This window comes from Phocoena sinus, chromosome 6 (assembly GCF_008692025.1).
Source record: "Phocoena sinus isolate mPhoSin1 chromosome 6, mPhoSin1.pri, whole genome shotgun sequence".
Classification (NCBI taxonomy): domain Eukaryota; kingdom Metazoa; phylum Chordata; class Mammalia; order Artiodactyla; family Phocoenidae; genus Phocoena; species Phocoena sinus.
In genome coordinates, this window is record NC_045768.1 from 33,604,831 (window position 1) to 33,632,424 (window position 27,594).

Below are 27,594 nucleotides of genomic sequence, written 5' to 3' on the forward strand. Positions count from 1 at the left end.
TACCTGCCAATGCAGGGGACACGGGTTCGAGCCCTGGTCCGGGAAGATCCCACATGCCGCGGAGCAACTAAGCCCGTGTGCCACAGCTGCTGAGCCTGCGCTCTAGAGTCCACGAGCCACAACTACTGAGCCTGTATGCCTAGAGCCCGTGCTCCGCAACAAGAGAAGCCACTGCAGTGAGAGGCCCGTGCGCTGCAATGAAGAGTAGCCCCTGTCACCGCAACTAGAGAAAACCCACATGCAGCAACGAAGACCCAATGCAACCAAAAATAAATAAATAAATAAAATTTATTTTTAAAAAAAAGCAAAAAGGATTTGACGCAGCAGAAATGAACTGTAATGGCAAAGCCAACTTGTTTTTCAAGCAACTAGCTCCCAATCTTCCATTAAAATAGAGGTAAAAACTAAGGATGGGCAAGGTTCACCCTGACTGCAGCAGTGTCATTCTTTTTACAAAACATTTATTGCAAAGTATTTCGAGCATTCAGAAAAGCACAGAACACCAAACACCCATGGACTAGCCACCCAGGATTAATGTGTTCACATTTTGCTCTATTTGTGTCATATTTCTTTTAAAGAAATGAAATACAGCAGTTCCCACTGAAACTCCCTTTGTTCCCCTTCTGTGGTGGTGGCTTCCCAGTGACCATCCTGTGACATTCAGGGCCAAATTATTCAAAACGTTTTGATACATACATTGGGAGGATCCACCACTTGTTGAAACAAGAAGTGCTTTTTTTTTTATCATGGTAAAATGTACATAACATCAAATTTACCATTTTAACCATTTTTAAATTTGCAGTGCAGAGGCATTAAGTACCTCCATATTGTTGTGCAAGAGGCACCACCCGCCATCTCCAGAACTTGCCATTATCCCAGATAGAAACTCTGTACCCATAACTCTTCATTCCCCCATCCCCCAGCCCCTAGGAGCTACTGTTCTCCTTTATGTCTCTATGAATTTGACTACTCTAGGGACCTCATCTAGGTGGAATCTTACAATATTTGTCCTTTCACATCTGACTTATTTCACTTAACATAATGTCTTCAAGGTTCATCCATGTTGTAGCCATGTATCAAAATTTCATTCCTTTTTAAGGCGGAATAATATTCCATTGTATGTATAAACCACAACTTGTTTATCCATTCATCTGTTGATGGACATTTGGGTTGCTTCCACCTTTTGCTCTTGTGAATAATGCTGCTACGCACATGAGTGTCCAAATACCTCTTTGAGTCCCTGCTTTCAATTCTTTTGGGTATATACCCAGAAGTAGAATTGCTGGACCATATGATGGGTAATTTTAACAGTGCACAAAAGTTCCAGTTTATCCCCATCCTCATCAACACTTGCTGGGTTTTGGGTTTTGATAATAGCCATCTTAATGCGTATGAACAAGAAGTGCTCTTAAAGATCATCTTCTCTTGAAGAGGAGGAGACTGAAGCCCTAAGAGGGAAAGGGTCACACAGAGAGGCCGAAGTCACAAGCAACTCAGTGCCAGAGCAAGACCTGGAACTTGGGTCCCAAAACTCCCACCTGGTTCTTTCTACTAAAACACACAGTCTCATTTCCATGGCTTTATGTCAGAGGGTATAGAGTCTGGACATGGGCCAGATACAGATTTCAAATTTATTTGTTTTGGTCCTAACTTTGTTTTTTAAAACAAATTGAAAATAATATCAACATTTTAAAATGTGGGAGATCCTGTATTTTAAAAATCTAGGGACTTCCCTGGCCGTCCAGTGGTTAAGATTCCATGCTTCCATTGCAGGGGGCACAGGTTCGAACCATGGTTGGGGAACTAAGATCCCACATACTGTGCAGCGTGGCAAAAAAATAAATAAAAATAAAAATCTGGATTTCTGATTTCACTCCCCCAAAATCAGAATGTCTGGTGACTCTGGACCAACATTCTGGCGTAGCATGTTTGGAGCTGAGCAGCAAGTGCCATCTTTAGGTGAGGCATATAGGCACCAGTTTGCCACAGTCCCCACCGCTCCCTAGTATCCTTCCACACAGGCTGCTTCACACATTGGCTAGTCGGTGTGAACACTGGAGTTTGCAGCTCTCTGCTTTCCAAGCACATAGATGTTAGTCATTCTGTGTGTCAGCAGACACATAGTTATGTTTAACATCTCAGGCTGATTCCATACCCCCTTACTCTCTCCTGTTTTACTTTGTCTATATGAATATCTCAGCTATTTCTTTACCCTAGAAATGAAGTAATATTGCAAATAAATAATGCAAAATATAAATAAAGCAGTATTTGAATAGTCTGATTTGGAGACAGCGTGATGTACTTAACTAATCTGATTTGGAGGTAGTATGAAACACCAGCATGAAACTCCAGAGACTTGGATGCCTGTCTTAATTCTTCCAGAAAATTCCTGGGCAACTTTAGTAAGCCCGTTCCCTGTCTGGCCTCCTTATGCCTATGTGTCAAGTGTGGAGTGGGACTGGGAGATCTCCAAGGCCCCAGGGGACACTCTAGTTTTTAATGAAGGTAAAACCTACTCCTTTTGTGTGTTGATGGAGAAAATCACCTTGCCCATTTGAGCCACTTCCCAGGACAACCCCTCTGAACTGGCCCTTCCTGTGGCCGCCAGCACACCCACCCTCTGCTTTCTCTTTGCTGGCAGGTGAGGAACGACCTGACCGGGGTTCTGTATGGTGAGGACATCGAGATTTCAGACACTGAGAGCTTCTCCAATGATCCCTGCACCAGTGTCAAAAAGCTTAAGGTAGGTGCAGCTGGCCACAGCCCAGAGGACGGACTGACCGCATACTCCTGGGGTTCCCCAAATCCCCTGACTTGAAGGAGTCTCGAATTCAGGCTGTTTCACTTCATCCTTGGCATCTGACATATGAGGAGAAGCTCTCAGAAGCTGGCTTCCCTTGGCTGTCCCCAGTGCTGGTTGTCCAGCACTGGCCAGAGGTCTGATTGCCAGGTGTACAGCCATGTGGAGCTTGCTGGGTGATTCTGTATCTCTCAACCCAGCCTGAGAGGCAACCAGGGCACAATTATTATCATGTCTATTGTGAAGAGGCTCAGAGAGAGTAACTCTCTTGCCCAAACCCACAGCAAGGAAGTACTGTTGTTGGAACTGAAAGCTCAGGCTCCTGACCCCCTCCAGTGACACTTACTCCAGGAACAGAAGGGTCAACTAGATGTTTGCCCAGTTGTAAGTAGTTCCTAACTGTCATCTGTCCATTCATTTCCCAAACACCGTGTTTGTGCCAGACACTCTCCTGGGCTCCCAGACACCGTCAGGCCTGCCAGTGTCCTCAGGTCACTCAGAGCTGGTACAGAAGGCAGATACCTCTCAGGGGAACCAGGAACCGAGGGGCTGGGGAACAACGGGAGGAAGTGACTCATCCCTCCCTGGGGAGGATTCAGACAAGCCTCCACCACGCCATGGAGGATGGGCAGGAATGAGACCTGCAGGGTGAATATCAAAGGGCAGGACAGCCATGCTCACTGTGCACTTGGGGTCAGCAGGAATTCCTGGAGGCTGGAGTATCCGAGCGGGGCCGTGGGAAAGATGCTGAGGCCGAAAACAGAATTTGGAGCCAGTTTCCATGAGCCTTGGATGTTGAGCTAAGAAGTTTGGTCTTTTATCCTGAGGGCAGTGGGGAGCTGCTGGGGGATTATAAGAAGGTACAGACATAGTTAGAGCTGTCACCGTCACCTTACTCTTCCATTCGTCATGCCCACATTGAAAGTCTCCTGAGGCCCCAGATGCCAACTGCTGACGTGTCCCTTCTCTCTTGGGCTGGTCCCAGGTTATACCAATCAGAGCGGGTGGCAGTTTAGAGCTCATGAAGCCCTCAGTTCACGTATGGGGAGACTGAGACCCAGAGATGGGGAGCAAGGGAGCAGAGCACCAGTTGTTTGTCACCTGCTCAGGAGCAGATACCACATCTGCATTGACATTTCAGCCCTGGGAGCCTCTGCAGATGAGGAAACCGTAGCTAGGGAGAGCCTGCTAGCAGCCTAGGTGTCTGGGGCTGGATCTGCCCAGCTCTTCCCCCACAGACGATTTGCTCTGACGGTGGCGTCGGGCTGTGCAGAGGCCCGGAGGATCCAGAGGAGTGGAGTGCCTACTCTGCAGGGACTACTTGGGGTGGGGCTGGGGTGGACGGGGCTCTGGTGCTGCACTGACATTCTCCTGCCACATGCAGTGTCTCCCCAGGGTGGGCACTGGAAATAGCTTCCTGCACCTCAGAGACCTGGCAGAATTCTGTGGGCTTTAAAATTTAAAGAGCCTTTATGTGTGGAGCAGATGCATTAGTTGAAAGTTTACAAGAAATTGGGGATGGATGGAACTGGGTGCTCTGCTCATCAGCCAGCCAATTTCAACAGAAGCAGGAGTGATATGAACGCTGATGGAAACAGCAGCCGGCCTTTCCAGTGCATTGAGCAAGGGCCAGGCACCCCTGCAGAGCCCTTGACCTTCACTTGCCCATTCAGCCCTCCCCAGAGCCCTGGGACAGAGAGAATTTTTGTATCCCCGTTTCATATATGGGGAGCTTGAGCCTCAACGAGGTTGAGAACTCACCCCTAGTCACCCAGCTGGAAAGTGGTGCGTTGGAATTCAAACTCAGATCTGGGCAATGCCATGGTCCAGCTTCTCCACCACCCCACACAGCTGCGGTTCTGAGAAAGGATTCCAGCATCACATAAGCCCGGGAGAGCAGAGCCAAGGACAGCATGCTCAGGCTGTTGGCAAAGGATCCCCTCTGTGTGGAGTGCTCTTCCCCCAGAACCTGCATGGCTCCTTTTTGCATCTTCTTCTAGTCTTTGCTCAGTTGTCCCCGTTTCCCAGAGGCTTTATTTAAAATTTAAATCCCTTCCCCTCGCACTCCCACCCCCGCTTTCTGCTAATTTTCTCCATTTCACTGATGGACATCTGTATCAGTTTCCTGGGGCTGCCATAACAAAGCACCACAAACTAGGTGGCTTAAAACAACAGAAGTTTATTCTTTCACACCTTGAGGCCAGAAGTCCAAGGTCAAGATGTCAGCAAGGCTATGCTCTCTAGCAGCCTTGGGGACTCTTCCGTACCTTTCTCTAAGCTTCCAGTATCACTGGCAGTCCTTGATGTTCCTTGGCTTGTGGCTGTATAACTCCAGTCTTGGCCTTCACTGACATTTCCCCCTTTTCTCTTAACATCATCTCATTAGGACACTAGTCATGTGGGATTAAGAACCTGCCCTACTCCAATATGACCTTATCTTAACTAATTTCATCTACAACAACCCTGTTTTCAAATGAAGTCACATTCTGAGGTATTAGGAGTTAGGATTTCTACATATCTTCGGGAGATACAGATCAACCCACGGTAATATCTGACCTCCCATTCATTTTACCCAGTTGTTTTGTCATCTGTCTCCTCCCACTAGGATGTAAGCTCTAGGAGGCAGCAGTTTCTGTCTGTCTTGGTCACTGTTTTATTCCCCAGCACCTGGAACCAAACCTAATTTGCTCAGCACATTTGCTGAGTGTGTGTAAACAAAATACCAAGTCTGGACAGACAAAGCTAACAGAGAACACAAGGCTAAAATACTCAGGAACAAAGAAAAGTAACTTCTGGAAAGCTTAGAGAAAAAGCAGATCTCTGGTTTGCTGTGGGATAAGATAGAGAAGGAAGTACAGGGGACAAGGAAGAAAACTAAATAGCAACTAGCAGAATTAAAATCTGCATTGGGGGTAGTAGAGAGCAGAGTTAATGCCAAGGAAACTAAAACTCTTGAATTGCTTTGCCAGAATTCAGAGGAAATGGTCAAAGAGATCAGTCTAATGAGAGGAAAGATAAGTTATGGACACTGGAGTAGGGAGATCCTAAGGGAAAACTGGACAAATGAAACAGAATCAAAATCAAAAACAAAAGAGGAATCTCAGTATCAACAAGCACAACTACCACCCAGATCTTGGTTTCTAATACCATTCTCCATGAAAAGGAACCAGGGCTTCTTGGAGAAATGCCTGACTCTAGGACTGGGGCAGGAAACATACAAGTTGATCCTGCAACATCTTGTAGTGCCAGAAAGTTAAGGACGTGCTCAAACCACATCAACAACACACACTGATGGAGGTGTGTCAGAAGAGTACAGCAGCCAACTGAAAGAGCCACTTAAAGAGCTCCCAATGGCCAAAACTGGGACATTTGAGCAATAAAATAAAAGTGGTATTGGATTATAACCCAAAGTATAAAACAGATACCCGTGATTGAGTAAGTAAATGAGAGAGAATAGACAAATCTCCTATGTCAAAGAATTCCAAATAATTTATGTAGATATTTCAGGCCCAAGGAGGTAGAGCAGAACTACCCACTTGTTAAGTGACTTCCTTCCAAAGAGCACAGGATGAAAAGGGGGGAAAAGAAGAGTAACTTTAGAGTGGAAGAATCTGACAACTACCTCAACCAGGTGACCAAGGTCAGCATCAACAGTGATAAGTCATGTTGATAGTAGGTACATTTGATATGATGTGGTGAGAAGGGCACTTTACCTCCGTGTTCTTCCTCTGCAAAACCTATAACTCCAGTCTAACCATGAGAAAAACATTAGGTAAATTCTAGTTGCAGGCCATCCTGCAAAATACCTGACCAATGCTCCTCAAAACTGTCTAGGTCTTCAAAACTAAGGAATGTCTAAGCCAAAAGTAGCCTACAGAGACATGACAATGATATATAATGTGGTATCCTGAATGGGACCCAGGAATAGAAAAAGGACACTAGAGAAAAGAACTAAGGGTATCTGAATAAAGTATGAGCTTTAGTTAATAATGAATTGATATTGATTCATTATAACAAATATACTATATAAACATAAGATGTTAATAATAGGGGAAACTGGGTGAGGGCATATGGGAACTATATATACTCTGTGATTTTTCCGTAAATCTAAAACTATTCTCAAATAAGAAGTTTACTTAAAAAAAATAGGTGACAAACTTAAGTGGGCTCAAGAGAGATCTACTAGATTGGACCATACAAAATTGCCGATATTCAACCATTTTGAAATTACAAAGTCAACAGTTTCATAAGGAAATGTGCAGACTGTATGTGCAGTCTAGCTGGCCTTTCTGCTTTCTAGCAGAATTGGTGAATAGAGAGTAATACCCAGACACATTTTGTCAGAAGTTTTGAAATACAAACAGAAAGGGGAAAATCTACAAGTATCTAGCCCAGAAAAAAACAAATTTCCCACAAAGGTGCAAAACCAGGCCATCTCGACTCACTTGCAGCATTCAATTCCAGAGATGATGGAGCATCTGGGAGACATTCTCCAATGTGTGAGACTCACATGATGTACTACTACTAGCCAGTGCCCTTCTTGAAGTTAATCTTTGAAGTCCTTTATCAGCCTGCCGAGAACGATAGCAAACTTTATAGCTGAGGTCATGACAGAAGCAAATGAGCAGGGATCACAAAAGCCCGTGGAGAGAGAGCTAAGTGGTCGTTATAAAAAGTTGTTATAAAAATGTATGCAGATGCAGAAATTCATTTTGAAAGCAAATGTGCATATACATGCAATGCAAATAGATACTGTAATAACAGTAATTGAAATATAAAAACCCAAATTCCATTAACAGAGCCAAAGAAGTGAGTAGAAAAACATTGGGTGCTAAACTCCTGGTCTTAAGTAGGAAAGGGACTCAAAAGAAACTATTTTGCTTATGAGTTTCATAATTAGAAAAATATAAGGTAAAAAAGGCTTTGAATAACTTAACGGTAAATATGCTATAATACGAACAGAGCCTGAAGCTCCTGAAACATGGAAGATAAAAGCAAAGAAAATCTAGTCCACATATCAAAAAACAGAAAGCAAGTGTGAAAACCAGAAAGTATAAACTAAAACTGCAGACCAAATGTAGTCATTCTGACCATAAATTCAAATAGGTCACACTCCCTATGAAGAGGCAAAGACTTTCAGATTGTGTTTTGAAGAACTAACTGTAGTTATATTTACAACACAGTGACACAGAAAGGTCAAAGGTAAAAGGCAAAAGTACATCAAGCAAACCAAACTGCAGCAAGGATCCAGTGTTCACATTAGAATAAAGAGAATTCAAGGTACAGGTGTTAAACAAGATTAAGGAAGTCGTTTTCTATAGATAAGGGTACAATTCTCCCTGAGAATAGCACACTCTTGGACCATTATTGCTATAAATCACATCTCACTGAAATATATAAAGAAAATCCTGTTAAAATACAAAGGAGAATTGACACAAACACAATAGTATTGGGAGCCACAGCGTCTCTCTCGCAGTCTTGGACAGATAAGCCAGGCAAAAATAAGCAAGAACATAGAGGAACTGAATAATGGAATTAATCAGGCTGATTTAGCAGATATGTATCAAAGTTTGTCTAAAAGAAAGTCAGGAATAAAACCATCTCTGTGTGATGAAGACCCCAGGCCTTTAAGCTCACTCTGGTCCTGTTTCAGTCAGGGGCCTTTAATGTTAACTGTTGCCAGTCTGGGCCGGGAGGCCATCCTTCCAATAGCCCTGGGTATTCCCATGGTGCCCACACTGAAGCAAAAGTGTGGGGGTGAGCACCAGGCTCGAGACGTGCGCCTCTGTTCATTTTGAAACCACAGAATGCATTCCAGGCCTTAGTAGAGCATAGGTTCTTCTGTTTAGGCATAGAAATAATTCAACAAGAGGCAGAATGACAGGTAAGGAAAGAGTTTATTAGTATAGAGCACTGTGAGAGATAAAAACAGGAAGGCAAGGGAGTGCCATGCCGAGAACTTAGTGGCCAAGGTTTTATAATCAAAGGAAAAGTGGGGAGGTGAACAAGGCCCCCATCTTCCTCGTTCTTGAGTAGACGTCAAGCTTCCATCATCAGTTCCTCCTCCACGTCAGGTAAGGGAGTTTTCTTGTCCTACATGGTCAAACTGGGACTGTCGTGGTGCTATGAAAATGAGAAAAAAGGCGGTAAAATGTACTAAATTATGGTAGATTATCTCAGGTTTCAGTATGTCATCTTTTCCTTATATATATATATATTTAACATTTTTATTAGAGTATAATTACTTTCTGCTTGATAACAAAGTGAATCAGCTATACATATACATACATCCCCATATCTCCTCCCTCTTGCCTCTCCCTCCCACCCCCCCAATCCCACCCCTCTAGGCGGTCGCAAAGCACCGAGCTGATCTCCCTGTGCTATGTGACTGCTTCCCATTAGCTATCAGTTTTACATTTGGCAGTGTTTATATGTCCATGCCACTCTTTCACTTCATCCCAGCTCCCCGTGTCCTCAAGTCCACTTTCTACCCCTGCGTCTTTATTCCTGTCCTGCTCCTAGGTTCTTCAGAACCTTTTTTTTTTTTTTAGATTCCATATATATGTGTTAGCATACAGTATTCGTTTTTCCCTTTCTGACTTACTTCACTCTGTATGACAGTCTCTAGATCCATCCACCTCACTACAAATAACTCAATTTCGTTTCTTTTTATGGCTGAGTAATATTCCACTGTGTATATGTGCCACATCTTCTTTATCCATTCATCTGTCAATGGACACTTAGGTTGCTTCCATGTCCTGGCTATTGTAGATAGTGCTGAAGTGAACATTGTGGTACAAGTCTCTTTTTGAATTATGGTATTCTCAGGATATATGCCCAGTAGTGGGATTGCTGGGTCGCATGGTAGTTCTATTTTTAGTTTTTTAAGGAACCTTCATACTGTTCTGCATAGTGGCTGTATCAATTTACATTCCCACCAACAGTGCAAGAGGGTTCCCTTTTCTCCACACCCTCTCCAGCATTTATTGTTTGTAGATTTTTTGATGATGGCCATTTTGACTGGTGTGAGGTGATACCTCATTGTAGTTTTGATTTGTGTTTCTCTAATGATTAGTGATGTTGAGCATCCTTTCATGTGTTTGTTGGCAATCTATTTATCTTCTTTGGAGAAATGTCTATTTAGCTCTTCTGCCCATTTTTGAACTGGGTTGTTTGTTTTTTTGATATTGAGCTGCATGAGCTGCTTGTAAATTTTGGAGATTAATCCTTTGTCGGTTACTTTATTTGCAAATATTTTCTCCCATTCTGAGGGTTGTCTTTTCATCTTGTTTATGTTTTCCTGTGCTGTGCAAAAGCTTTTAAGTTTCATTAGGTACCATACGTTTATTTTCTTATTATTTCCATTTCTCTAGAAGGTGGATCAAAAAGGATCTTGTGATTTATGTCATAGAGTGTTCTGCCTATGTTTTCCTCCAAGAGTTTTATAATATCTGGCCTTACATTTAGGTCTTTAACCCATTTTGAGTTTATTTTTCTGTATGATGTTAGGGAGTGTTCTAATTTCGTTCTTTTACTTGTAGCTGTCCAGTTTTCCCAGCACGACTTATTGAAGAGGCTGTCTTTTCTCCATTGTATAGTCTTGCCTCCGTTATCAAAAATAAGGTGACCATATGTGCGTGGGTTTATCTCTGGGCTTTCTATCCTGTTCCATTGATCTATATTTCTGTTTTTGTGCCAGTACCATACTGTCTTGATTACTGTAGCTTTGTAGTATAGTCTGAAGTCCAGGAGCCTGACTCCTCCAGCTCCATTTTTCTTTCTCAAAATTGCTTTGGCTCTTCGGGGTCTTTTGTGTTTCCATACAAATTGTGAACTTTTTTATTCTAGTTGAGAAAAATGCCATTGGTAGTTTCATAGGGATTGCATTGAATCTGTAGATTGCTTTGGGTAGCAGAGTCATTTTCACAATGTTGATTCTTCCAATCCAAGAACATGGTATATCTCTCCATCTGTTTGTATCATCTTTAATTTCTTTCATCAGTGCCTTATACTTTTCTGCATACAGGTCTTTTGTCTCCCTAGGTAGGTTTATTCCTAGGTATTTTATTCTTTTTGTTGCAATGGTAAATGGGAGTGTTTCCTTAATTTCTCATTCAGATTTTTCATCATTAGTGTATAGGAATGCAAGAGATTTCTGTGCATTAATTTTGTATCCTGCTACTTTGCCAAATTCATTGATTAGCTCTAGTAGTTTTCTGGTAGCATCTTTAGGATTCTCTATGTATAGAGTCATGTCATCTGCAAACAGTGACAACTTTACTTCTTCTTTTCCAATTTGGATTCCTTTTATTTCTTTTTCTTCTCTGATTGCTGTGGCTAAAACTTCCAAAACTATGTTGAATAATAGTGGTGAGAGTGGACAACTTTGTCTTGTTCCTGATCTTAGAGGAAATGGTTTCAGTTTTTCATCATTGAGAAAGATGTTGGCTCTGGGTTGGTCATATATGGCCTTTACTATGTTGAGGTAAGTTCCCTCTGTGCCTACTTTCTGGAGAGTTTTTATCATAAATGGGTATTGAATTTTGCTGAAAGCTTTCTCTGCATCTATTGAGATGATCATATGGTTTTTCTCCTTTAATTTGTTGATGTGGTGTATCACATTGATTGATTTGCATATATTAAAGAATCCTTGGATTCCTGGGATAAACCCCACTTGGTCATGGTGTATGATCCTTTTAATGTGCTGCTGGATTCTGTTTGCTAGTATTTTGTTGAGGATTTTTGCATCTATGTTCATCAGTGATATTGGCCTGTAGTTTTCTTTCTTTGTGATCTTTTTGATCTTTGTATGAGGGTGATGGTGGCCTCGTAGAATGAGTTTGGGAGTGTTCCTCGCTCTGCTATATTTTGGAAGAGTTTGAGACGGATAGGTCCTAGCTCTTCTCTAAATGTTTGATAGAATTCATCTGTGAAGCCATCTGGTCCTGGGCTTTTGTTTGTTGGAAGATTTTTAATCACAGTTTCAATTTCAGTGCTTATGATTGGTCTATTTATATTTTCTATTTCTTCCTGGTTCAATCTCAGAAGGTTGTGCTTTTCTAAGAATTTGTCCATTTCTTCCAGGTTGTCCATTTTTTTGGCATATAGTTGCTTGTAGTAATCTCTCACGATCCTTTGTATTTCTGCAGTTTCAGTTGTTACTTTTCCTTTTTCATTTCTAATTCTATAGATTTGAGTCTTCTCCCTTTTTTTCTTGATGAGTCTGCCTAGTGGTTTATCAGTTTTTTTTTAATCTTATCAAAGAACTGGCTTTTAGTTTTATTGATCTTTGCTATCATTGCCTTCATTTCTTTTTCATTTATTTCTGATCTGATCTTTATGCTTTCTTTCCTTCTGCTAAGTTTGGGGTTTTTTTGTTCCTCTTCTCTAATTGTTTTAGGTGTAAGTTTAGGTTGTTTATTTGAGATGTTTCTTGTTTCTTGAGGTGGGATTGTATTGCTATAAACTTCCCTGTTAGAACTGCTTTTGCTGCATCCCATAGGTTTTGGGTCATTGTGTTTTCGTTGTCATTTGTTTCTAGGTATTTTTTGATTTCCTCAGTGGTCTCTTGGTTATTTAGTAGTGTATTGTTTAGCCTCCATGTGTTTGTGTTTTTTACAGATTTTTTCCTGTAATTGATATCTAGCCTCATAGGGTTGTGGTTGCAAAAGATACGTGATACGATTTCAATTTTCTTAAATTTACCAAGGCTTGATTTGTGTCCCAAGATTTGATCTATCCTGGAGAATGTTCTGTGAGCACTTGAGAAGAGGGTGTATTCTGTTGGTTTTGGATGGAATGTCCTATAAATATCAATTAAGTCCATCTTGTTTGATGTATCATTTAAAGCTTGTGTTTCCTTATTTATTTTCATTTTGGATGATCTGCCCGTTGGTGAAAGTGGGTTGTTAAAGTCCCCTACTGTGATTGTGTTACTGTCGATTTCCTCTTTTATGGCTGTTAGCATTTGCCTTATGTATTAGTTGCTCCTATGTTGGGTGCCTAAATATTTACAATTGTTATTTTCTTCTTGGATTGATCCCTTGATCATTATGTAGTGCCCTTCTTTGTCTCTTGTAATCGTCTTTATTTTAAAGTCTGTTTTGTCTGATATGAGAATTGCTACTCCAGCATTGTTGTGATTTCCATTTCCATAGAATATCTTTTTCCATCTCCTCACTTTTAGTCTGTATGTGTCCCTAGGTCTGAAGTGGGTCTTTTGTAGGCAGCATAAATACAGGTCTTGTTTTTGTATCCATTCCGCCAGTGTATGTCTTTTGGTTGGAGCATTTACTCCATTTACATTTAAGGTAGTTATTGATATGTATGTTCCTGTTACCATTTTCTTAATTGTTTTGGGTTTGTTATTGTAGGTCTTTTCCTTCTCCTGTGTTTCCTGCCTAGAGAAGTTCCTTTAGCATTTGTAAAGCTGGTTTGGTGGTGCTGAATTCTCTTAGCTTTTGCTTGTCTGTAAAGGTTTTAATTTCTCCATCGAATCTGAATGAGATCCTTGCTGGGTAGAGTAATCTTGGTTGTAGATTTTCCCCCTTCATCACTTTAAATATGGCCTGCCACTCCCTTCTGGCTTGCAGAGTTTCTGCTGAAAGATCAGCTGTTCACCGTATGGGGATTCCCTTGTATGTTATTTGTTGTTTTTCCCTTGCTGCTTTTAATATGTTTTCTTTGTATTTAATTTTTGATAGTTTGATTAATATGTGTCTTGGCGTGTTTCTCCTTGTTTTATCCTGTATGGGACTCTCTGTGCTTCCTGGACTTGACTATTTCCTTTCCCATATTAGGGAAGTTTTCAAGTATAATGTCTTCAAATACTTTCTCAGTCCCTTTCTTTTCCTCTTCTCCTTCTGGGACCCCTATAATTCTAATGTTGGTTCGTTTAATGTTGTCCCAGATGTCTCTGAAAGTGTCCTCAATTCTTTTCATTGTTTTTTCTTTATTCAGCTCTGCGGTAGTTATTTCCACTCTTTTATCTTCCAGGTCACTTATCCGTTCTTCTGCCTCAGTTATTCTGCTATTGATTCCTTCTAGAGAATTTTTAATTTCATTTATTGTGTTGTTCATCATTGTTTGTTTGCTCTTTAGTTCTTCTAGGTCCTTGTTAAATGTTTCTTGTATTTTCTCCGTTCTATTTCCATAGTTTTGGATCATCTTTACTATCATTACTCTGAATTCTTTTTCAGGTAGGCTGCCTATTGCCTCTTCATTTGTTTGGTCTGGTGGATTTTTGTCTTGCTCCTTCATCTGTTGTGTGTTTCTCTGTCTTCTCATTTTGCTTAACTTATTGTGTTTGGGGTCTCCTTTTTGCAGGCTGCAGGTTCATAGTTCCCATTGTTTTTGGTTTCTGTCCCCAGTGGCTAAGGTTGGTTCAGTGGGTTGTGTAGGCTTTCTGGTATAGGGGACTGGTGCCTGTGTTCTAGTGGATGAGGCTGGATCTTGTCTTTCTGGTGGGCAGGACCACGTCTGGTGGTGTGTTTTGGGGTGTCTGTGACCTTATTATGATTTTAGGCAGCCTCTCTGCTAATGGATGGTGTTGTGTTTCTGTCCTATTAGTTGTTTGGCATAGGGTGTCCAGCACTGTAGCTTGCTGGTCGTTGAGTGCAGCTGGGTCTTGGCATTGAGATGGAGATCTCTGGGAGAGCTTTCGCCGTTTGATATTATGTGGAGCCGGGAGGTCTCTGGTGGTCCAGTGTCCTGAACTCGGCTCTCCCACCTCAGACACACAGGCCTGACACCCGTCTGGAGCACCCAGACCCTGTTAGCTACATGGCTGTGCCAAGCCAGAGTCTGGTCCAACATTGCCTATATTTTTGTTTTTAGTGTGCACAGAGGAGCATGTCCTAGGAGTCATTAACTTACCGACCTCCCTGGGCAGGATGTGGGTCTCATTCCACCATTGTTCTATTGTTTTGGGGCATGTCTCATGCTCCTATTGCATGGTTTTGTTGCTAGGCAAGCCTGCTTCCTTGAGTGATTATTCACTTACAGGGGTCTCCCATACTTTTTTCTTTTACTTATGATCCCTTAGTGGGATTAACTATTTAATCATTTGCTTTGTCCCTTTATTCTGTCCCTATCAATTTCAGTTGCTTTATTGGCCTTCTGTGGAGCAGCCCCCAAGCCATCATTCAGGGTTCAGACTCCAGGAAAATATCCCTATTTTATAAGTCAGCTGATTAGCAACCTTAATTCCATCTGCAGTGTTAATTCCCCCTTGCCATGTCACACAGCATATTCACAGGTTCCAGGGATTAGAACATGGACATCTTTGGGGAGCCATTATTCTATTACAGGAAGACCACAAAGATAGCTCTTGAGGGGAACTGTGTTCCCCACTTTGCTTCATGGGAAAGTCCTAGTGGGAATTACCTGCCCCCCCATGGGCCAGGAATCCAGCCTGACTGCCTGAACCTGAGGTTCATACCAGCACGCCGAGGGGACGCAAAGCTGCAGGATAAATGTAGTGCATCTTCCCAGCAGGCCAGTTTTGCTCAGAGACATGGGGAGAAAAAGCATTATTTTTATCTTAAGATAAACATAGATATGTTATTGGAAGGCTAAATATACATGAATTTTTAAGATAAAATAATAAACTTTAAAGAAATGCCATGCTTTGCCAGTGGGCTGCTATGGGCTGTACCGTTTTTCACTCCCGTCCTTAAGAGTATATGTCTCCTGCTTCTCTGCTTTTAGGGACACTTCTGGAGAAGAAAAAAAAAAAGTCTAAGAAGGACTACTCTTGGCTAAATAAAAGAGAATACTCATTCTGGGTGTGGAATCAGTCTGTCAGAGCCAAGAGGGACTTTGGAAAACATCTTTGCTAACCCTCTCAGGCTTACCCCAGGTCTCACGACCAAAGTTGGGGAGTCGGAGCAGGCCTGGGCTTCTCACCACTTCACCAGTGCCCACTGCTCCAGGTCAGGGGCACCTCCCAGCCTGCATCATGGCCGGCCTCTAATAGCTCAGCCACCTTTGGGCTCATTGCACCTTACCCCTTTCTACAATGTTGAACATGGTTTCATTTGATTTTTCAGCAGCCCAGTGGGGTAGTGGGGTTGTGTGCGTCTGTAGGAAACCAGGAAGCTATTAAACGTAGGCTGAGACAGATGCAGAGATGGTAGGAGGTCAGTGTCAGGGTCAACCTTGATCTTCTAGCAGGACCCCACACTGCTGTCACAGGGAAGCAAGATGGGTTGCCTTCTGCTCTCCTGCTCTTTTAAATGCACATCAGCTGTCTGTCTCAGGGTTACACTTGCTGCTCAGGTCCTTTGACTTCAAAATCCATAGGACTTTTCTCCATGAGTCATTGCTGCAGACTCGGTACTGAGCCCCAGCAGCCCAGGCCTGGTGGGGTTGGCCTTCTCAGCGTGGGAGGTAATATATAGGAGTGAGTAGTCAAATGCTTGGGCTCTGGGGCCAGACCCACATTGGGTCGAGGCCAAAGTCACCACTTCTTATCCCTGTGACCTGGTGTCTAGAAACAGAGCCTGGGATTCTTGTGAAAGAGATTTATTGAGAGTGGGCTCAGGAGAAGGCGAGAGAAGCAGGATAAGGCAAGAGGGGAGCTAGGCCAGAATGCCTTTTGGCTGGAGATGGGTTTAACCTGGCCTCACCGGATCTCTGGAGCACAGTCTGCACCACAGAGCTGGTCCCACCTTTCAGCAAGGGGGCTGGAGTTTTCTACCCATGCGAGTCAGTCACTGGCTGCTATGGGATGTGGGGCACAGCATGGCCTTCTAGGGCCAGGAAGCTCCCCTTGGCTGAGGGAAGTTCTCCAGAGAAGGGAGGGAGCTGGTGGCAGCCCACCATCGCTGCAGCTGGGTTGGGTTCACTAGCCCCGAGGAGGGGATCCAGCAGGACCAACAGTGTCTGCTGTGCCTAGGAAAGTTGCTTAAGTCTTTGGGCCTCAGTTTGCTCATGAAACTATCCAGAGTGGGCATAATTCTAGCACGTACCTCCTAGGGCAGTGGCTAGAAAGAGCTCGGGAGCTGTCATTTATTTTGACTCTGCTAGGATACCATGTAAAGTGGGGGTCTATGCAGTAGTGCTTTGAATTGAGTCATCCTTCTTAAGTGTCATTTTTTATATATGAGATTTTAGCTCCCTTTAAGGGCCCCAGAGACAAAGAGGTCCTAGACAACAGATGGGAGGGGCCAGGGAAGAGGAAGGGAAATCCACCCAGGGTTTGGACTGAGTACCCCTCCCCAGGCCTCCTGCCCCATGGCTGTTCCCTTCCATTTTTGGCCCCCCATGGGTGTGGCCTGTTGAGGGTGTGAACATAGGTCTCTGCTACCATCCATTACCTTAGATCTAGCCCTCTAAGAAGAAGCTGTCATTTGTCTGATCTCGGGACATCTACTTTCACTCCAGGCGGCCCTCTGCAGAGCCAAGCGTCCGTGGCAGGGATTTTTGAGACCCTGCCCTCTGCCACGTTCCAGCTCTAACATCACAGCACCATTCTGCGCTGTCATCCTTAGAGATGGTCATGGCTGTCCTCCCCTACCCCTGGCAGCCTTCAACTGCCCCAAAGCCCTTTCAGCCATAGAGGAGAGTGCACTGATACTCCTGGTAGGGAGGTGGGCGGGCTTGGCCAGAAGCAGGGTCCACTGCCAACACAAAATCTCTTTCCTCTCTCTGGATTTTAAGGAAAACATACAAGTTATGCAACATTGAAAAGTGTGATTCTGGAACTTTTTTGAGAGTGTGGGTGTGTTAAAAACTTTTAAGATTCCCCTGATCCAAAATGTTTCCCTTCACCCCTGAATCTTCCAATAAATTACTACTCCAGGAAGAAGAACCAGGCATATACGTACTTTTCATACTCTCAGGAGAACTCCTCTGCCCTGGGAGTACACATATCCCATTTTGAGAAGCACCTTCAACTCTTTTTGCTGCTCTCAAGGGCCCCCTAAGGATCCCAGTCCAGTCATATTTCCCATTATCCTCTCCCTACCCTGGGATCCAGGCCCCACCTGCACTGAGTGCTGGCTTATCCTCTTTTCTCCCAGGCTTTGCAGCATCTTGCCCTTCTTACTCACTGTCCAGAGTCAGAGTGGGTGTGAATAGCTTCCTGCATCAGGCATAACCTGGCCCCAGATAGGCTCTTTCTCCAGGACCCTCTAATGCTCAGGGGACACCAAGGCAAGATTGCTGGTTTTGGGGTGCTGTGCTGGATTTGGGAAAGATTTTTGCCTCTCTGGGAAGGGGTTAACAAGATCAGCGATCCCTTGGGCCCCCATCCAGTCCTAAAAGTTTGGGAGCATAGAACCAAGCAGTCAGTGCAACTTGGTTGTCATGGCAACAGAGACACTAAATGGTCCACAAGTGGCAGAGCTGTTTGTTTATCTGTTAGCAGGTGGTCAGGTGGTCAACCATGAAGATGCGAGTCCCTCGGTCCATTCAATAAATGAACATGGTGAACCCAACCAGTACGTAGGCCCTAGGCTAGCAGGATATTAGTGCAGTTGATGATAATAACCAGCAGATACTGAATAACCAGTGTGGGCCAGGCATTGTGCTTGTGCTTCACACAGCATTCATTCACTTAATCACACATTTAATACCTATTTATTGATATATGTGTCATGCCTTGTTCTGGGAGCTGGAGACCCAGAGATGGATCAAGTTATCCTTAGTCCAATGGGGAAAACAAACAAGTAGACTCAGGCCATGATAGAGGGAAGCACAGAGTGCTCTGGGCCCACAGAGGAGCAAATGACCACCAAGCCTAATGGGACAGAGACGGTTTCTCAGAGTAGGAATGCCTGAGCTAAGGCAGGAAAGGGGAGTAGCAGCTCTCCAGGCAGAGCGTGTAGGGTGGGAGGGAATGGCATTCTGGATGAATGAACTTGTAGAAAGAAAGGGGACAGAGTGAGAAAGTGAATGAATGAATGAGTGAATGAGTGAATGGCAGACCATTTAAGAGAACTGCAGGTAGTTCATTCTCCCTGCTGTGGAGGAGTAGCAAAAAATGTGGTTAGAGAAATGAGCAGGAGTGAGTTGGTAAAAAATTTGGAATGTTCCAAGGAGCTCAGAGTTTGATCTGTAAAGCTCCAGGAGCCATGGAAAGATTTTACATAATCAAATTTCAGTCTTGGAATGATCCCCTTGTGTGCTTTCTGGAGACTGGGTGGATGGAGCAGGACTAAAGGCAGGGATCCAGCTGGGAGGCTGTAGTGGTTCACCACGTAGGGAGTGATAGTGGCTAAACCCAGGGCAATGGGGCTGGAGACATGGGGGTGATTCAGGAAGCTAGTGAGCAGACAGAACCAACAGGCCATGGTTATGGCTAAGATGAGGAGAGGAGTGAATCTAGAATGGCTCCCAAGTTTATGATCTTAGGGAGTAGGAGGTTGACAACTCCGTTCTAGAGATGGACAATACAGGAGGAGGAAGTAGGCATGTTGGGAATGATGATGAGTTCAACTTGGGGCATGTTGAGAGAATCCAAGTGGAGGTGTCCAGGGGGCAATTGGAGAAAAGTCTGGGCTGGGGAGAGAGACTTGGGAGTCCACAATGCTCAGAGGGGCGTTGTGGCTGGGGTCATGAATGAGATTGCCCAGGGAGAGTGATGAGGGCAGAACTGTATGGAACACCAGCATTAGGGATGGGCAGAAAGATGAGGAGCTGATTCAGAGTCTGAGCAGGAATGACCAGGAGGCAGGAGGGAACCAGGAGGGAGCACCATGGAAGCCAGTGGGTGGGTTTCATTACCATGAATCCTACAACCACCGGGTCAGGCAGGGAATATTATCCCCATTTCAGAGATGAGGAGATTGAGGCTCCAGGACATTAAGACCCAGGGTCATGTAGCTGGTCAGTGCCGGAGCTGGGATGTGAACCCAGGTCTCTCTGACTCCAAAATCCAATAAGCTGTTTCTACTATACCGTGTTTAGCAGCACAGGGCTTGGCACAAAGTAGATGCTCCATAAATGTTTGCTGGATGGATGGATGGATGGATGGATGGATATGGATGTGGATATGGGTAGGTGAACACTGTTAGCAGCAAGAAATGCTATAAAAAATTCGACAAACAAGCAGAAAGACCCTGGAGTGTGCCCGGGAGTATGGCCACAGAACAGAAGCAGCTTAGAACTTTCTATAGCATTGCAGCCATGGTGATGACAAAGGCTTGCCTTCCTTCAACTGCTCTGTTAATGATCTTTTAAAGTCCTTTCAGAGGAAAATTTTTTTTCTTCTTTCCATTCTTGCTTGCAAACGAAGGGTGATTTTAGAATCCAAGTCTTTTTTATTTTGCTAAAGTATATGATGAGTAAAATGGCCTCCCAGTCAGCACTTTCCAATTTTGAAAGATGCTAAAAACTGATCTTTAAAGGGATGTTTCTCTTCTTTATGCATCAAAGAGCCTTGAGGCTTGCTGGAAAGGGCGGGGTAAATGGCAGCAAGGTAACATCACCTGCAGGACTGAGTGTCAGTGCGGAGGGCAGGACTGGGATGGAGCAAGCATGTGGGCCGGGGCCTGGCTGGTCTCCTGGAGGCTACCTGTACATCCTCCTTCTGCCTGTTCTATATGGGGGCAGGGCAGGGTCCCTTCCCCTAGAAAGCAACCAAGAACCCCTTACCCTGACCCAGGAGGGAGCCTCAGGCAGACACTCAGTAAATGTTCGTTGAATGAATAAATGAGTGATAGAACCCATGGTACAATATATACCTATTAACCATATTGAGATATTAAGATAATAAGTAACCATTTATAGAGCTTTTGAATATAGATTTTCCTTTGCAATAAAGGGAGAAGAATAGGTTGGGAGAAGGTTATAAGACACTAATTCTAGCTGGGTGTTTACTCTGTGCCAGGAACTATGTTAAGCACTCTATGAGGATTAGCTCATTTAGTCCTCTCAGCAGCCCTCTAAGTACTGCCATTATCTGCATTTTGCAGATGAGGAAATTGAGGCTAAGATGGGAAAAGGAGCCACTTGAGGCCACCCAAGTGGAGCTGAGATTTGAACAAAGCTGAGAACTCAAAGAGACTCTGAAACTTCTTAATTGGGAAGCTCTGTGGATTCGAGAAAGGTGGAAAAGTCTAGAATACTAAAGGGGGAGGGGGTGTTGGCTGGGAACTTGTTTCTGCTGCCAACTCCCCTAGGGACCTTAGAAGTTACTTTCTCTCCTCTGGCCTCAGTTTCCCTATGTGTAGAGTGAGGACGGAGAGCAGACGCTGTCTCAGTGCCCCAGAGCGTTTGCCTGCCCTTGTTGGAGGAGAGCAGGGGAGACAATGAGGCTCCTCAGAGCCTTTAGCCTCCAGCCCCAGGGTTTACCCAGGAGACCACGCAGGGCCAACAGCAGTAGCTGAGGGAAAGCTGGGCCCAGAGAGAGCCATAGATCCAGGCTCGGCTGGGCTGGGGGGGTGAGGTTTTGCCCTGCCCACCCCCTCAGGCAGAGCTCTTGCTGGGGAGCCTGGGGCATGTGAATGATTCCTGCCCACTGCCTCGAGCCCTCTGGGCTGTGCCGATCACACGCTCACCTTCACATCGTGTCCTTCTGTCCACAGGGCAACGACGTGCGGATCATCCTTGGCCAGTTTGACCAGAATATGGCAGCAAAAGTGTTCTGTTGTGTAAGTAACACTTTGGTTGTGTCATGGATGTCTTTGGGGAGGTTCACGAAGCGTTTTCTTGCACTCAGTGTCACTGCCTGGTCCTTGAGTGGACCGGAGTCTGGGGTGTTGGAAGCAGAAGTGTTATTCTCACTGCTCTTTCATCTTTCCGGGGAGCTAAAACCCCAGGACTCAGAACAGTGCAGTTGTAGGAGGAACCAGGAACCTCAGTTTACCAAACGCACTGTCTTACCATTGCTTCAGCACTGCCAGCTAGTTTTAAGTCTCCTCCACCCAGCCTTGCTTAATGGAGCAGTGCTGTGTGCACCACACAGAGGGAGACACCAGATTCCAGGGCGAGACCGGGAGGCCTCAGACCCCTTCCTGCCCTGTAAGCAGGGCTCAGAGACTCAGGTTTAGCACAGACCGTCAACTGTTCAGTATCTACCACTGAATCCTTTTAATTGTCTGGTGTGTGATAGGTGACAAAGTACATTTTTAAACCTTATCTCACTTAATCTTTCCAATAACCATGTGAAGCTACTATTGTTACCCTTGCTTTATTGTACCCTTGTTACAGATGAGGAGCTAGAAGGCTAGAGAGGTGGAGAAGCTTGTCCAAGGGTTGTTTTATGGCAGAACCAGGGCTCCATCCCCATTCACCTGATTCCCAATCAAATCCTCTTTTCTCCATGATTTTTTTTTTTTTTTTTTCCTGTGGTACGTGGGCCTCTCACTGTTGTGGCCTCTCCCGTTGCAGAGCACAGGCTCCGGACGCACAGGCTCAGTGGGCATGGCTCACAGGCCTAGCCACTCCGCGGCATGTGGGATCTTCCTGGACTGGGGCACGAACCCGTGTCCCCTGCATCGGCAGGTGGACTCTCAACCACTGCGCCACCAGGGAAGCCCTCTCCACATGATATTCTAAGCTGAGCATATGTAAGAGTTCTAACACAGGGACTATGTCTTTCCATTCTGATGCCCTGGCTCACCCTCCTCCACCTCAGGGTCAGGAGAGAAATCAACAGAATGAGAGCCTAGTTACATGAATTGTCTACCCAATAAGCTCCTCCTCTTAGACTGAGGTTATTCTAGGTGCGGTCTCTAGTGATGGGCCACAGGCCTCTGTTTTCTTTGACCTTTTTTCAGTAACTTGGATGAGATTATAAACATAGGCTTATAGGAATTTTAGAAGTTGTGAAAGATGTTGGAAGATAGCCAGGGTGCAAAGAACCTTAACAAGCTGGAATGTTTGATTGAATCCAGGAAGACTAAATCTAATAGTCCTAATATAAGGTTATATTAGAACAAATTGGGCTGCCTATGTCCAAGATGATAGAGGTATAGCTGAGGAGTACTGTGCGTTTAGAACAAAAGAGACTTTGGAGTCTCAGTTGACCTCAAGGTTACCGTGAGTAACCAGTGTGAGCACAGCTTCCAGGGAGCCGAGGTGACCTCATGCTGCACGTCCACAACTAGGGCGGGTCATCCCTCTGCTCTCTGCTGGAGAGACCCCACCTGGGGTATCCTGCTCAGCTCCTGGTGCCCCACTTCAGGAGAGATGCAGAAACTGAAAAAAGGCCAGGAGTAAGGAGAGAGCAGTGACCGGAAACCATAGTCACCCAGGGATATTTCCTCATGAAGGCTCAGGAGCAAAGTGGGAACCGCCTGATCACCTTTCAAAATAGCAGGGAGGAAGGAGAAGCTATAGGCTGACATTTCAGGGGACCCTGCGTGAAGCTTAGTGCTCAGCAGTCAGTCTGCTTGGGCTTGAACTACTGGTCTGCAGCTTAGTAACTGAATTTGGGCTTATTGACACTTTCTGAACCTCAGTTTTCTCATCTGTAAAGTGAGGATAATAATAACACCTGTCTCATAGGATTGTCGTGGAGCTTAAATGAGCAAAAACACCTTGCATAGTGGCTGACGTACAGTGAGCCCTCAGCAAATGTCAGCAACCTTTTTTTATTTGTTTATGTAAGGTCTCTGAGGATGGAATGGACCACCATTGGGCTGACGAATTTACTAACTGATGGACTTTCCTAGATTGTGTTAAGCATCCTGTGTCTCAGTTAAGGGTAATTAAGGAGTATTTCCATATGAAAATCTAAGGAGGAACATGAGAAAAATTGAAACAAATGGAGCAAATTGATTTAATACATTTTATTTCAAAAGTCATAATACTTTGCATGTTACCATCTAAGGTCCAGAAACGGCCCATTTAGAAAAGGAAAATAATGCTCCAATTAGAAGACATAACTTTTTAGAGAAGAAGCTGGGTTTTTTGGGGTTTTTTTGAAAAAAAAAAAAAAAAAACCCAAATTTGTTTATTTATTGATTTTTGGCTGTGTTGGGTCTTCGTTTCTGTGCGAGGGCTTTCTCTAGTTGTGGCAAGCCGGGGCCACTCTTCATCGTGGTGCGCGGGCCTCTCACTATCGCGGCCTCTCTTGTTGCGGAGCACAGGCTCCAGACGCGCAGGCTCAGTAGTTGTGGCTCACGGGCCTAGTTGCTCCGTGGCATGTGGGATCTTCCCAGACCAGGGCTCGAACCCGTGTCCCCTGCATTAGCAGGCAGATTCTCAACCACTGCGCCACCAGGGAAGCCCCCTACATATTCCCAAGACCTTGCAAACAGCTGGCACATGGTGGGTGATTGTCGATCAATTGAGGAAAAGTAAATTAATAAAAATGATCTGTGAAGTTGCCACACTGAGCACTGGCCATCTCCTGTTTGCACAAAATGCAGACAGATCTCCTATTTTTTTCATTTCTTTTTAGTATTTATTTCTTTATTTATCTTGGCTTCACTGGGTCTTAGTTGCAGCACGCAGGATCTTTTAGTTGCAGCATGCAGGCTCTTAGTTGTGGCATGTGGACTTCTTAGGTGCGGCATGCATCCGGGATCTAGTTCCCCAACCAGCAATCGAACCTGGGCCCCCTGCATTGGGAGCACAGAGTCTTACCCATTGGACCACCAGGGAAGTCTCCTCCTGTTCTGATTTGAGCCAAACCCTAAGCTGAGGCGTGGCTGTGATTTCCCTCCATGCCGTGCACTGTGGTTATTTTCTGAGTGGCATTTCCAGCAGCGTGGTTTCTATTTCAGAACAGGCGGCATGGCTGTCTTCCTCTTGACCCAAAGCCCCAGGCTGCTTGCCTTCTACACAGCACGGGACATCATCCCACCTCCTCATCTCACTTTCTTCTTCCTCTTGGACTTTGGGTATCTTCAGATGGACTTTTTCTTAGAGTCTTTGCTGGCTGCTTTATTCACTCAGTGGTTTCTCAGAAGTTTTTGGTTGGGGGTTTATTCCGTGTGTCAGACCGTCAGATGGATCTGCCTGTCAGGACTGTCAGTCTTATCTGGTTAGAAAGGAGTTCTTCTGGCAGGCCTGGAAGGTCCTGAGGAGAGTCTTCTCAGTGTCCTCACACTGAATCAAAACTCTGGCGTGTGATGGAGGGCGGGGCTGCTCGGAGCAGAGACCCTGGGAGAGAACCTCTCCACCCATGTCAGGGTCAGAGCACAATGGGATGGAGGCAACCGCATCTTTGCCATCCAAATGCTGCAGTGCAAACTTTGCAGCGTGTTGCTGCATGTTCTTTTTGGTTTTGGTTTTGGTTTTGGTTTTTTTGCAGTACGTGGGCCTCTCACTGTTGTGGCCTCTCCCGTTGCGGAGCACAGGCTCCGGACGCGCAGGCTCAGCGGCCATGGCTCACGGGCCCAGCCGCTCCGCGGCATGTGGGATCTTCCCGGACCGGGAAGCCGTGTCCCCTGCATCAGCAGGCAGACTCTCAGCCACTGCGCCACCACGGAAGCCCCTGCATGTTCTTGAGATTGGACCTGCCACCCAAGGGGAGAGTAGTCTCTAGCAAATGCAAGGACTATTTATAGCCCTGTGGCAAAATGTTCATTTCAGTTCCAGCAAAGGACGAGCATGGCCTGTCGCTTTTGTCTTCTCCTCCCTCCTTGGTGGTCTATTCTAGATTCTCAAGCACTCTGACCTGGGTTCTAGTTTTAGTTCTGCCAGCTGTGTGACCTCAAGCAGACCACTTTACAACTCCAGCCCCCGGCTGCCTCACCTCTAAAATGGAAGCGACAACCCCTGTCTTATTTGCCTCATAGGATTGTCGAGGGGCTTAAACAAGGCCACCGCAGGGTGACTGTGATCCCAACTGTTAACTGCTTTACTGATGTGAGGATTTATTACTATTATGGTTATGAAATGCCTATAAAAGGGAAATATCCTTCTTGCCTGAGGAAGTGAGGAGGCAAAAGGAAACAATAAAAAGAGGAAATTGGAGTTTTAAATTACATCATGGCTACCTGTCTGCAGCTAAAGAGAACAGAGTCGTTCATGGGACTGAAGAACATGAGCTCAAGACTGCCCATCATCACCTGGTAGGGCCCATTTGGTGGCCACAGTTCCTGAGACCACATTCCTACTAGAGACAAAAACAGTGAAAACCAAGGTAACCAAGTAAACTGAAAATGTGTTCAGTCAGTCACTCTACAACCATTTATTGGGTGCCCTCTGTACACCAGGCACTGTGCTAAGCACTGGGGATCCTGGAAAGAGCAGACACCACCCTCCAGGAACTCCCTATTTGGCAAAGGAGACAGACAAAGATACCAGCAGCTTCTTAAGGCTCACATGTCCAACAATCTCAGCCCTTCTGAACGTGGGAATACCAGAATGGAGGCCCAGAAGCCTCTCTGCAGTTGCTTTAGACACTGTATGGTATATTTAAGCCCAGTCTACCTCCCTTGTAGGAGAGCCTTTTAGACCCTCACTCAAAGCCTGTGCTGTGTACTTTTTTCTGCATGTATGTTTAACACTCCCTGCTTTCCATAGCAGTTTAAAAGTAGCAAATTCAGAGTAAGGAGAGGGATTTAATGACAGTGAAAGTGACAGCCTAGACCTGACAACTAGAAAGGAGACAAAGCCATCAAAAGTAGATCAGAGGGCTTCCCTGGTGGCGCAGTGGTTGAGAGTCCACCTGCCGATGCAGGGGACACGGGTTCATGCCCCGGTCCGGGAAGATCCCACATGGCGCGGAGCGGCTGGGCCCGTGAGCCGTGGCCGCTGAGCCTGTGCGTCCGGAGCCTGTGCTGCGCAACGGGAGAGGCCACAACAGTGAGAGGCCCGCGTACCAAAAAAAAAAAAAAAAAAAATGTAGATCAGAAACTCCAAGAACAATAGTCTGGGGTCATTTGGTGTTTGGGCCATGCCCAAAAGTATCACTGTGCATGGCCCATAGGAGTGGCTAATTTTCAGAATAAAACCATGAGTTCTGGAAAAGAGAGTGGCATGAGAAGGAGCAGCTACAATGTTCCCGCACGTAGTGTTGGCCAGGCATGGTACACATATTACCTCATTTATTATTTCTTTTTTATTGAAGTATAGTTGATTTACAAAGTTGTGTTACTTTCTGGTGTACAGAAAAGTGATTCAGATATATATTCTTTTTCATATTCTTTTCCATTGTGGTTTATTACAGGATATTGAATATAGTTCCCTGTGCCATACAGTAGGATCTTGTTGTTTATCTATTTTATATATAGTAATTGATATCTGCTAATCCCAAACTCCTAATTTATCCCTCCCCCCCTTTCCCCTTTGGACACCATAAGTTTATTTTCTATGTCTGTGAGTCTGTTTCTGTTTTGTAAATAAGTTCATTTGTGTCATGTTTCAGATTCCACATATTAATGATATCATAGTATTTGTCTTTGTCTGACTTATTTCACTTAGTATGATAATCTCTAGGTCCACCCATGTTGCTGCAAATGGCATTATTTCATTCTTTTTTATGGCTGAGCAGTATTCCACTGTATATATGTATCACTTCTTCTTTATCCATTCATCTGTCGATGGACATTTAGGTTGCTTCCATGTCTTGGCTATTGTAAATAGTGCTGCTGTGAACATAGGGATGCATGTATCTTTTCAAATTAGATTTTTCTCCAGATATACGCCCAGGAGTGGGATTGCAGATCATATGGCAACTCTGTTTTTAGTTTCTTAAGGAACCTCCATACTGTTTTCCATAGTGGCTGCACCAATTTACATTCCCACCAACAGTGTAGGAGGGTTCCATTTTCTCCACACCCTCTCCAGCATTTATTATTTCTAGACTTTTTTTTTTTTTTTTTTTGCGGTACGTGGGCCTCTCACTGTTGTGGCCTCTCCCATTGTGGAGCACAGGCTCCGGACACGCAGTC

At 44.7% G+C, this 27,594-nt stretch overlaps 1 protein-coding gene across 1 annotated transcript in view; it reads left to right on the forward strand.

Annotated features, from left to right (window-relative positions):
• GABBR2 (gamma-aminobutyric acid type B receptor subunit 2) overlaps positions 1–27,594 on the forward strand; it is a 369,057-nt gene that overhangs the window by 174,297 nt on the left and 167,166 nt on the right. Inside the window, exons 4-5 of the mRNA XM_032634226.1 lie at positions 2,642–2,743; positions 21,331–21,396. Coding sequence (XP_032490117.1) covers positions 2,642–2,743; positions 21,331–21,396 — 168 coding nt within the window. The remainder of the gene's footprint in view (positions 1–2,641; positions 2,744–21,330; positions 21,397–27,594) is intronic.